Here is a 12666-nt window from a genome sequence, read left to right as displayed (position 1 = left end):
CTTATTTTAAAAAGAAACGACTAATGTATTACCTTCTTCAGTTGTCTGACTTTGATAGTTGCCAGGCCAGATGAATATGGAGTCTGTTGAGTTCACATATAGCCTATGATATCCAGCAATCAAACACACAAGGTCTTTAGCATGACGAGTTTCCAGTACCAACGTCAGAGACTGTAAATAAAAACAGAGTCAGTAATTAAACTTTTCCACTAACAGACCTAACCTGAAAATGATATCAGCTCACTCATTTTAAAGATTTTGCTCAGCATTAGCTTCCTTGAATTTGCTGGGTGCAGTGTCTTCCCTCATTTGTTTTCCTTCATCTATAGCATGAAAATGTTGTACAATGCTGAAATTGCGAGTTGATAAGTGAGGGCAACAGGGAATCTGAGATCTGGGCAAATGCTGGATAAAACAATCTATTTCTTTAACCACGAAATTCAACGATTGAGAAAGAAGCAGGGACAATAGAGCAGGCAGGTGGATTAGTCAAATTGGGCTCAGAAAGAGAAACAAAGAATAAGAAAAATTGTTTGGATACAGACAAAAAAAAGAGAGAAAGGAGAAGTGAAAGCAAATGTAAAACGTTGCAAATTTCTAACAACATTTATTACAATTTGGAATAATATCTGGGGTTTGATTTATTCCTCTTCTGAATGGGAGAGGTGGATTGTATTATGAAAACCTAAACTTCATCATTAAAAATGTCTTGGTGTTGTCAAGTACTAACTATTGCCAACTTCCCGAACAGAAACTTTGCATTTATATAGTATATTTCAGAGCCACTAGACATCACTTTACAAACACGGATTACTTTTCAGATACAGTCACTGTTCCAATGTAGGAGTGGGATGAGTTCAATTAATCATTAATATTTAAATGCAACAATTTCTTATAACTTTCAGGCAAATATGTCACAGAAAAATGGGGCGCATTCAAGAAGGAAATATGGAGAGTACAGGGCCACCGTGTTCCAATAAAGGAAGGGGAGGGACCATTAAATCCTGTGAGCACTGGATATCTAAGGATACACAGCAATGGATTTAGAGAATAAAGAGATACTTATGGCAGATATCCAGGACTGAAAACAGCTGAAATCCTAGAGGAGTACTGAATGTTCAAGAGGGAACTTAAAATGGAGAATAGGAGACCAAAATTGGTGACATGAAGGGATACTAACAATTAAAATAGAAGGAAATCCTAAACTGGTTTACAGTTAGAGTAAAAGAGTCGTGCCATTGGGACCACAGAGTAAGGCAGGGAGTCAGAGGATGTAGGTAGGATTCCAAAAGAATACTTTCAGACAGTACTCACTTGTGAAATGGACAATATGCATACAGAAATCAGGGAGAAGGTCTGTGATACAATTAAATAAATTATCATTGACAGAGAGAGCTCTGAGTGGTCTGGCTTAGAATTCGATAAATGTCCAGGGCTGGATGAAGTATATTCCAGGTTGGTGAGTGAGGCAAGGGGCGAAATCAGGGACGTTGCAATAATTTTCTATACCTGTCTGGCCCAGGAGAAGAGTCAGAGGACTTGAGGACAGCCAATGTAGTACTGTTATTCAAAAAGGAGCAAAGGATAAACCAGGAGCTAGAAGCCAGTCAGTCTAACCTCGTGCTGGAGAAATTGCTTGAATGATTCAGAGGAACAGAATTAATTTGTAATTGGAGAGGCAGGAATTATGACTCGAAGAGCCTGCCTTCCACTGATCTGCAGTGGCCTAGTCACTGCTGCCTTTGGAAATTACTCCGGTGTCAGCAGATTAGTGTCACTGGCATTCTGGGAAAACAGGCAAGATGGGCTGGCAGACAGGCAGAAATCCCACCTTTCCTTGGTAAATGTCCTTAGTACCTCCTCCCTTTCCTTCACTTCACTTTCTGGGCTTGATCAGATTGGCCTGGCCTGGCTGGAAATATGCAGAGACCTCCCTAGCTCAGGGCCGAGTTAAATTGCAGTCAGGTCTCTTGATGTTGGGATCATGGACGTGCCAGTGCGGCTACGTACTAAAGCCATCTGCTGTCTGATTGACAGTGAGCAAAGGTAAGAGTCACCCGCAAGTAACTTCATTGCAAAACATTAGCAAACTGAGGATAGGAATAATTGCTGAACAAATGTTACTGCAGCACAGGTCACAGCAGCAAGGATTTGACCAGACAACACCCGTATCAGAAAATGTACTAAGTCCTTTGTGGGCGGCACGGTGGCACAGTTAGCACTGCTGCCTCACAGCGCCTGTAGACCCGGGTTCAATTCCCGACTCAGGCGACTGACTGTGTGGAGTTTGCAGTTTCCTCCCACAGTCACAAAGATGTGCGGGTCAGGTGAATTGGCCAAACTAAATTGCCCGTAGTGTTAGGTAAGGGGTAAATGTAGGGGTATGGGTGGGTTGCGCTTCGGCGGGTCGGTGTGGACTTGTTGGGCCGAAGGGCCTGTTTCCACACTGTAAGTCTAATCTAATCTAATCCTTGTTCAAGCAAGCAGTTAGCATCAATAGCCTTTACCTTCACATCCACCAGGTAGATGTTCACCACGCTGATCTTCTCATACTCAAAGGTCAATTCCAACTTCTGGATGTTGTTGAAGTCTGTTAACTGGTTTATAATATTGAGTTTGCTGTTAACAACTTCGCTGATACCATATTTGGCTCCGACCAACAATGTGATAAATGATTCGCTGTCCTGCAGCTGAAGAAGTTGCATTTCATTAGAAACTTATTAAAGATGACAAAAAAGTCTAGTTTAAAAAAATGAGCCAGTTTCTGTTTCTCCCTACGTACCAGAAGGGTTGCGTTAAAGGTTTTCCCTCCATATGCTCGAAGATCACTCAGTATGTTCAGGTAATTCAGCCGGACTTGTGCCGTGGATATCAGTTGCTTCAAACAGAATGAGTGTATTTTAATATACTGGCATGAAAAGTTATTTTAATGAAAAGATGTCCCCAACAGCGTTGCACATGTGGCAACATTGATCAAAAATGGTCAAAGACTTTCAATGGAAAATAATGGGAATCCCGCCTGGAATTTTCCAACTAGTGATTCAGTACAATGACAGAAAACACCTATCAGCAAATCAGGTTATGCATTGGCAGCAGGTGTGGCCCTGTGGTTACATCCTCTTTAAACTCAATCTTGCATGTTTATAAAGACCCTACAATAAGTCTCTCCTTCAATGCATATACCATGATTTCCAGCATTTCCTTCCCAGACATAATTATAGTTCTAAATTTTCAGATGTCTATTTAATTTGCCATCTTCACATTTTGATTCCATGACTTCATTATTTAACAAATTAATCCAGTTGAGTTTATTACCATAAAACAACAAGGCACACTTCCTCTAGTTTGAAAGAAATTAATGGAAAATCCATGTGATGAATACATTTTATCTTTTATCTTTGCTGCATGGATTTAAATAACTGCTTTACAAAAAAAAAGAGTTTTAATATCAAATAATCGATGTATATTCATGAAGCTCAATTTATCAAAGATATTCTTTATATTGTGAACAATTGGTTTTCCTCCCTAAAATGTAATGTCCTGAACGTCTGCAGTTAACGCTTAGGATCACAAAGTGGCTGATAGATAATGATGAGCAATTTCAGGGGCTGATCAACTTTAATCTTTCATACACAAAAATATTGAAATGCTTAACTGGGCTTACAATATGAGAAGCTTTAATTAAAACTTATGACCTAATTATAAAATATGCAGCTTTGAAACTGCATTTCCCAAAAAAGCAATTTTGTTTAAAGCACTCTTTACAAACAAGCTTCAACTTAATAGTGCTGGTTACAGTGAAATTTCCTGCATCACTTCACAGCTGAGTAGGAGGATGTCTAAAGAGAGGCAGAAGCAGTGGAGGAAAATACACAACTGAAGTCTCTTATTGAGGAATACAGCAGCAGAAAAGGCAAACACATGATGAGGTTAAAAGGATATGGACTTGTAGGTCAAGGAGGAAAAGTTTCCTAGAGATGTATGAGACCATAGAGGGATTGTAAAAGTGTTATTAAAATGCAGTATATGGATAAAAAAATCGAAGGGTGATTCAAGATAAAGGATAATTCTGCACTGGTGCTAAGATTAACTTGAAGCACTTAGGATGAGAGGCACTTTACAGGCACGCATTAATGATTGGCTGACTGATAGAGGAGGTGATAGTCTAGTGCTGTTATTGCTGTTTTGTTAATCCAGAGACCCAGATAATGCCCTGTGAACTGTTTGAATCCTGCCATGGAAAATGGTGAAATTTTAATTCAATAAATATCTGGAATTAAAGAGTCTAGTGATGATCATAAATCTATTGCCAATTGTTGGGAAAACTTCATTTTGTTCTTCAGGGACAAAGTTGCCATCCTTTGATTGAGATGTGAGATATTCCACAAAGAGAATTAAACAAGATTCCATGGTAAGTACAGTAGTGGCCAATATTTACCACTCAGCCAACATTTTATCAAGGTACCTTGGTTAGTTATCGTGTTGTTGTTTGTGGGAGCCTGTCTTGTGGAAATTGTTTGCTAGGATTCCTGTCCTATAACAATGACAACATTTCAAAACAGGGTCACTTGGTCTGAAGTATTTGTGACTTCTTTTGTGAAAAAGAATATTGTTAGGTACACGTCTTTCATTCCTTTAAATAGGCCTCAATGACCTTGGGTTAAGGGATAAAAGTTCAGATTTTGCCCTTGAGGATGATGGCCATTAACTCAGGCTGGATTTAAGGTGGAGACAAATGGAGAAAATAGCGAGTTTAAAAAGAATTGTGATCCTTGGACACAATGAAGCTTAATTTCAATACAGCGCAGAACAGGCCCTTCGGCCCTTGATGAAGCTTGATTACAAGAGGGGCAGACCAGTATGTGTCATCTGCCGGTATTATGGGGTTTTTTTCTCTGGGTATGACAGGGCTTCATTGTGATGCCCTCTACAGTTGAATACAGCAACCATTTACGACCAGGTTCCCATATGAGGAAAGGCCACTTGGACAAATCACCAAGGAATGAATAATGGCAGCAAAACCAAACACTCGGAATGAGCTAACAGCATCAGGAGATGGAAACATAGAAAGCAGCAAAAGTTTGTTTTCTCCTCCTTTAATACTTCATGAATACAGATTTGATCTGGAATGTCACTCAGACACATATTTAAGAGGCTTTAATAAGTAACAAATAAATATTTCACTGATTCTTAGAAGGCAAAGAACATTCACACTTTACACCGCCCTGCTTTAGCAACAGTATTAAAGTGTAAAGGGAAATATTTTCCCTTCAATATAAAAGTAGAAACTTTTGTACTTGGGATAATAACCTCTTCACATGTTCCTACATGTTTCAATGAAGTCACCTCTGACTCATCTAAACTCCTATACAGGTCCAGTTTAGTAAAGCCCCGCACCAATCACAATGCATTAATATCCTTCCATACATATGGTGATCAGTATTGTACACAGTGCAGTAAAAAGATTCCATAATCGTAATGTGTAAATGAACGATAATTATTTTGCTTGTTCTCTTAATTGAGAGCTATCGATTCTCTTGGACACAAGAAGAACTGTCCAAGTCTTTGAAATACTCCTGTGCTCTTGGATCAGTGGTTAGCACTGCTGCCTCACAGTGCCAGGGACCTGGAATCAATTCCAGCCTCGGGGCACTGTCCGTCTGGCGTTTGCATGTTACCCCGTGTCTGCACGAGTTTCCTCCAGTTTCCTCCCACAATCTAAAGATGTGCAGGTTAGGTACATTGGCCACGCTAAATTGACTATATTATTCAGGGATGTGTGGGTTAGGTGCATTAATCAGGGGTACATATAGAGTCGTGGATAGGGGAATGGGTCAGGGTGGGTTACACTTCGGAGGGACAGTGTGGACTTGTTGGGCCAAATGGCCTGTTTCCACACTGGAGGGATTCTATTCTATGAAATCTCCGGAGAGCAGGAAGGGACCTTGGTTTAATGACTCATTCAACAGATGGCACCTTAAGCACTTCAGCATGCCCTCATTACTGCACTGCAACATCAACCAAGTTACTTGTTCTCAAGTCTCCAGAATTGGACCTGATCCACAATGTTTTGACCAAACGGCAAGTGCGCTATACATTGAGTCATGGCTTTATAAAACAGCAAAACAACCAAGAAAGCTGTAAATCTGAAATAGATACCTGAAAAAGTTGGAAATATTCAGCAAGTCAGGTAGCATGATTGGAGGGAGGAAAACAGTTAACATGGGGAATGCTTTTACAGAACTGAGAGCACTTTGAGATGTAACAGTATTTAAACAAGGCATAAAAAAACTCAAGGGTACGTGCAGAAAGAGCATCTGTGATTGGGTGGAAAGCAGTAAAGATTGATTTTTTTTAAACACTCACTTTTACCTTTGGATAGCCAGTTATAAAGAATTACCTTTTGTCCTGGTGCAATCAAGCTATGATTGTTCTTAAGGTGATAGTTAATGGCCTTTCTGATATCTTTCTCTTTCATGTTGTCAAGTACAGTTGATGAGACAAAATTCTCAATTCCCCAATTCATCCTGAAAATAATAAGGTTGCATTTAAAACTATTTCACCCCAATCATAGAATTGTACAGTACAGAAAAGGCTATTTCACCCATTGTGTCTGTACTGACTCCCAGAAGAGCTATGCTATTTGTGATATTGGAAACTATCCCTCCAAACCACTTACCATTCTGACTTGGAAATCTATTGCCATTTCTTCAATGTCACTGGGTCAAAATCCTGCAATTCCAACTCTAAGGGCATTGTGGGTCAATCCACAGTACGTGGACTGCAGCAGTTCAAGATGGCAGCTCACCACCACCTTCTCAAGGGCAACAAGGGATGAGCAAGAAAAGCTGGGCCAGCCAGCATCACCCATGATTTATGAGTGATTTTGTTTTAAAATCCCATGTTCAATTAATTAATAGTTGCAGCTTATGCACAACGATGGTGGAGTTGGAACAAAGAACCCTACCTCATAGAGCCATCTGGTGATCTGAAGCTGCAACTACATTGTGACAGTTGCCATAGTGATTTCCAATACAGGGAGTGTCTGGTTTGCAAATAGGTTCCATTCTGGAGTTTGTTCACAAGTTGGTTTGTACACAAGGCAGCACACAATACAGGACAATGGAAAGCAGCTATTCATAAGTACAGGAAATGTTTGGATATCTGGTCGTTATGAACATGTAATGGAACACATTCATAAGTACAGTCAGTTCTGCTATAACGCTATTGTTCTGTTCTCGTGCAAACCTGTGTTATAAGAAAATCACGTAATAGCAGCACTATTTAAACTAATGGGGCCATGGTCGTGTTATACACAAAAGTTCACACTATAGAAACAGTGTCCCCAATTCGTTAATTATGTTATAGCGAATTCACATTAACAAAATGCACGCTTTAGCAGAATGATCTGTATGAGCATTCTTAAGTTGGACGTTTGTAAATCAGGGATCCCTGTATATGATTCAGAACCTTGGGACGACCCAAAGTGCTTTATTGCTAATAAAGTACTTTTAAAATATGGTCACTATCATGATAAAAGAAACATTGCAGTTAATTTGTACACAGCAATAGCTGACACACAGCAATGTGAACTGAAAACCTGATTTTGATGAGCAATAAATATTGGCTAGAAATATTCAATGCATGTTGGATTTTTAAAAAAATTCTTGTTTTCTCAGGAAGAATATACCAAGTACTGCACTTCTGCTTCCTAGTTGTGAAACCTGAAAGGCTTCAGAAAAGATTTACAAGGATGTTGCCAGGGTTGGAGGGTATGAGTTATAGGGAGAGGTTGAATAGGCTGGGGCTGATTTCCCTGGAGCGTCGGAGGCTGAGGGGTGACCTTATAGAGATTTAGAAAATCATGAGGGGCACGGATTGGGTAAATGGACAAAGTGATTTCTCTGGGTGCGGGAGTCCAGAACCAAAGGGTGAGAGGGGAAATATTTGAAAGGGACCTGAGGGGAAACTTTTTCACACAAAGGGTGGTGCGTGTAGGGAATGAGCTGCCAGAGGAAGTGGTGGAGGCTGGTACAATTACAACATTTAAAAGGCATCTGGAAGGGTATATCAAAAAGTAGAGTTTACAGTGATATGGGCCAAGTGCTGGCAAATGGGACTAGATTAAGTTAGGACATCGGGTCGGCATGGACGGGTTGGACCAAACGTCTGTTTGCATGCTGTACATCTCTATGACTCTATCAGTGGACTGCTGTTACAGCTATTGAGGTCACACTGACAGGGTCTGGGAGTGAAAGGTGTCTGGGCCTGTTTTTGTGTCAGTAGAGATTGATGCTAAGTTGACTTCCATTCCTATCCCAATTTAAAATCGGGTCTGGATGAAATTTAAAGAATTACGAAGTGCCAAGGAGTTAGTCTTCAAGTAGAGGACTAAAAATAAGAATCTAAGATTAATTCCACTTAAAGGGGTAATTCTATGACATGTTAGTGAAGTAACTCATAACTGAGAAGTTCCTCTAGCCTGGAGTTTCACAAACACTGAGTGCTGTCAATGAGGAGTGTCCTTAATGAAGGGTCTAGTTGCTAAACTCATGCAAACAATGCCTCACTAACAGCAAGTTCCTCCAAACAAACGTCTCACTCGCTAGGAATCTTATTAACAAGGAAACTGACTAATAACGAATCTCGTTAATAAGGAGTTTCAATAAAAGGAAGACTAGCTAATGAAGGATCACACTAATGGGAAGATTTGCCAATTAAGCAGCTCACTAAGAAAGTGTCTGACTGATGTGATGGCTTATGAAACAGGGGTCTTGCTATCAAGAAGTCCATATAGTGCTGTGTGAACATAGTGTGGTGTGAGGTGCAGCTGAAGCATTTCCCAGTTCAATCTGCCCAATGTATTGACTCACTCAATGTACTTCATGGAGACTTTCTCAGAATGGTTGGAGCTGAGGATGCATTCCTGAATTTGCAGTGCTGCGAGATGGATAGCAGTGCTGTATTTCATCTCCATCGCAAACCTCTCCAGCAGCACATCATTGCAACTCTGTAAAAGAGATTACTAAAGGCATCACACAGCAATCTAGAAAATATCCACACAAATTGCCACCACTTACAAATGCTTTCACAAAATTACAGAATAGAATAAAACTATGCAACAGAAAAATGCCCCTTGGTCCATCAAGTATGCGCTTGTCAAAAACCCCTTTTCCAGCACTTGGTCCATAGCTTTGTCTGTCTTGGCTTCGCAAGTGCATTGTGTTGCTGCTGGTTCTTTGAACGATCTGTCCAGTTAAACCAACACCCTAGTTCTTTCCTTGTAGCTCTACATATTTTCTTTACAACTACGTATCCAAAACTAATCAAAGGCTCTGTGGTACAGTGGCAATGTCCCTACCTTTGAACTAGGAGTTTTGGCTGTAAGTCCCATCTGCTCCAGAGGTGTGTAAAAACACCTCTGAGCTCTGAAGGAGGGTGATCATTTAGTGGTACAACTGGACTCTTAACCCAGAGACCCAGGTAATGTTCTGGGGACCTGGGTTTGAATCCCACCATGGTAGATGCTGGAAACTGGAATTCAATAAAAATCTGGAATTAAAAGTCTAATGATAACAGTGAACCATTGTTGGTGAAAAACTCATCTAGGTCACGAACATTCCTTAGGGAAGGAGTCTGCCATCCTTACCGTCTGGCCTACATGTGACTCCAGACCCACAGCAATGTGGTTTGACTTTTAACTGCCATCTGGACAATTCGGAATGGGTAACAAATGTTAGCCTAGTCAGTGATGCCCTGATCCCATGAATTAATTTAAAAAACAGGTTGAGCAGAAATTATCTACAAACACTAAACAAATCTTACTGTCAAACCTACATCCACCATTCTTTTTCAGGCAGTGAATTTCAGTTTATAACACACTGAATATAAACTTTCACCTCCTTTCTCATAAATTATTTTTCTGCTGCATGGAATCCTGAAATTCCTGCAGGATCTTCCAGAACCGGAAGTCATTGAAATCTACAGGACCTCTGAGAGGGAACATTGCTCATCTGCCCACTGTTCTTTGACCTTAAACCAGTGCCTTCAGGTTAGGAACCAAAGTGAAAATAATGAAAACAGTTTCTTTTCATTTACTCAGTCAAAGCCGCTTGTATTTATAGACACCCGTATTAAATCTCCCCTTAATTTTCTCTGCTCTGCAGAGAACCACCTCACTTTCTCTAGCTGCTACAAAACTCAAATTGCCAATCCCCACATGTCAACTATAATTTTAACCATGAATACAGAACATCTCACAAATACCGAAATTGCTGGATGTATGAAAATGAAGTCCATCTAGTTCACCATCTGCAATCTTGCTATATTAATTGTACAATGATAATATTACTATTAACTAATCACGGTAATTCATCCCTAACTATTAATCTACAACAGATGCAGACAGGTGTGCAAAACCACTGGAGGTGGGGATTTTGGCAGATCCAAAGTCACCCATTTCTCCTAGACCAGCCACACTTATCAAATGTCATGTTTATATGACTTATCCAAAATTGCTATTGTCTGAAAGTAATCTATTTAATTTTTGTGTGAATCGCCCAAGCTGATTTACTCCATTCCCTTAGAGGTATATTCCCCAATGTCCTCATCGAAATATTTTTAAAATTCATTTAGGGGATGAGGGTATCGCTGACCATATCCCTTAATTACCCAGAGGGTGGTTTCAGAGTCAACCACATTGCTGTGGGTCTGGGTCACATGTATGTAGTTTCCTTCCCTGAAGGATTTTAGTGAACTGGATGAGTTTTTCCTAACAATCCACATTTGACCCTTAATTCCAGATAATTCAAATTCCACCATCTGCAGTGGCAGGATTTGTTCCGAGGCTCCCAAAACATTAGCTGGGTCTCTGGATTAATAGTCCAGTGATATTAGCACGAGGTCATAATCTTCCCTAATGTACTTCAGCGTATTAGTTTTGAATATATTCCACTTTAAGCACAGAATACGTCCTCCGGCTTTATCGCTCTTGGGAAACAGAACCTTTTTTGGTGTGGTCAGTCATGATTGTTATAAGGGGCTTACCATGATCCTTCATGTCAAATAGATACCTGTGAGTAGAGGTATTCAAAAGTAACTGGATCATCTTGTAAAAGTACAAGTGGATCTCTTGGCAGGAAACAAACCCTGAAGAGACACCTATAATCACGGGGCTCTCGCTTCTGGACCACCTGTGACAAGGTAGAAAACATTTATATCAGGAAATACCTTCTTATTGTCACACTGTGGAAATAATCAACAAAAAAATTTCTTTAAGCTTATGTTTTAACAAGAAGCATTTCGCACTGGGTGGTGTTGTGATACAGAGGAGGGGGGCTTCTCTGGATAAATTTGTTGATATCAGCCCAGGCTTCCTTTTGTTAAATAGAGGCCCAATCCCCAAGTTCTTTAATTACTTGCAATGCAATGCTATTTTTAGCAGTCTCAATAAAACTTGTTATTTCCATGCTGAATCAATTTTTACATACATTTTGCAGTTGAACAGATGAAATATAAGCATTAGGAACTGGGGCAGGCCATTTGCTCCACCATTCAACAAAATTATAATTAACATGTACCTTAACTTCACCTTCCTGTACTATCTCCATATCCCTTTGTTCTTTTAGAACACAAAAATCTGCCACCCTTTACCTTGAATAGGCTCAATGTCAGACCATCCTCAGCTCTCCAAAATACAGTTTTCCAAAGATTCACAACTCAACTCTCCATCCCGGTTCTACTTGGGCAGCATCTCATTCTGAGAGTGTGAGTGACCCTATGTGCGAGATTCACCAGCCATGTGGGAACTTACAAAGGTGGGGAGTGACAGCCGAGGGGAAGGCTCTCGATGTGGACACGCCACCCGAAGAAGGATGGACCACCACTCTCTTTCCTCCCATCTTTTAACCAGTCTGCTTAAGAAAAGAGCTGACCCATGCCAAGTATATCATGGCATTGCCAATGTAATATTTAGATCAAGTTAACAATTCCAAATACCTGTTAATTTCTTTTAAAAATACAGTTCAGTTGCTGATGTTGGCACTCACTCACGTACCTTCATTTTATCAGGAGCAGGTTGGAGTGGACAGGAAGGCAGCTACCTGTCATATTTTATGTTATATGGGACATTAAGAACACTCCCATGGATTTCCATTCTATCTCCTCGCATTCTTCTGAACTTCAAGAAACACTGAATTCATTTACTCAACCTTCCAACATAAGACAACCACCTCATTCTAGGAACCAATCTGACTGGTCACAGCCCCTCTTCTGCTGTTACATCCTTCCTTTGGTAGATGGACCCAAACTGTAAACAGTCGTTTAGGTGTGACCTCACCAATATCCTGGAATTGTTGTGAGAAGACTGCTTGACTCCTATATCCAATCTAATTTTTTATCCAAAGTGAACGTACAATTTGCCTTCCCAGAAAAGTGATTACCAGGAAATACCATAGGTAATGCAGAGAGACATCTTCTTCACTCCTATGTTGTGTAATATTGATCAGCATTTCTGAACCAGAATTTGATAAAGCCAAGAGATGCTGCTTTGTTCAAATTCCATTCACAAAGTCTCCAAAAACAGAACTTTTCTTTAGGCTGCAGCAAATGGAACAAACTATTCAAAATGCCAGATTTGGACAGCAGTCCAATGTTAGGTAACAAAGC

The 12666-nt window shown here is 40.1% G+C and overlaps 1 protein-coding gene across 1 annotated transcript in view; it reads right to left on the bottom strand.

Moving 5' to 3' along the window:
* LOC132820004 (FERM and PDZ domain-containing protein 1-like) overlaps positions 1–12666 on the bottom strand; it is a 139368-nt gene that overhangs the window by 51528 nt on the left and 75174 nt on the right. The window contains exons 8-13 of the mRNA XM_060831933.1: positions 11073–11192; positions 8874–9010; positions 6401–6527; positions 2783–2878; positions 2508–2690; positions 33–171 (exon numbers count right to left, since the gene is read on the bottom strand). Of these exons, the coding sequence (XP_060687916.1) occupies positions 33–171; positions 2508–2690; positions 2783–2878; positions 6401–6527; positions 8874–9010; positions 11073–11192 (802 nt within the window). The remainder of the gene's footprint in view (positions 1–32; positions 172–2507; positions 2691–2782; positions 2879–6400; positions 6528–8873; positions 9011–11072; positions 11193–12666) is intronic.

The sequence above is a fragment of the Hemiscyllium ocellatum genome, chromosome 11 (assembly GCF_020745735.1).
Source record: "Hemiscyllium ocellatum isolate sHemOce1 chromosome 11, sHemOce1.pat.X.cur, whole genome shotgun sequence".
Lineage (NCBI taxonomy): Eukaryota > Metazoa > Chordata > Chondrichthyes > Orectolobiformes > Hemiscylliidae > Hemiscyllium > Hemiscyllium ocellatum.
This window is presented reverse-complemented; position numbering and strand designations above follow the sequence as displayed.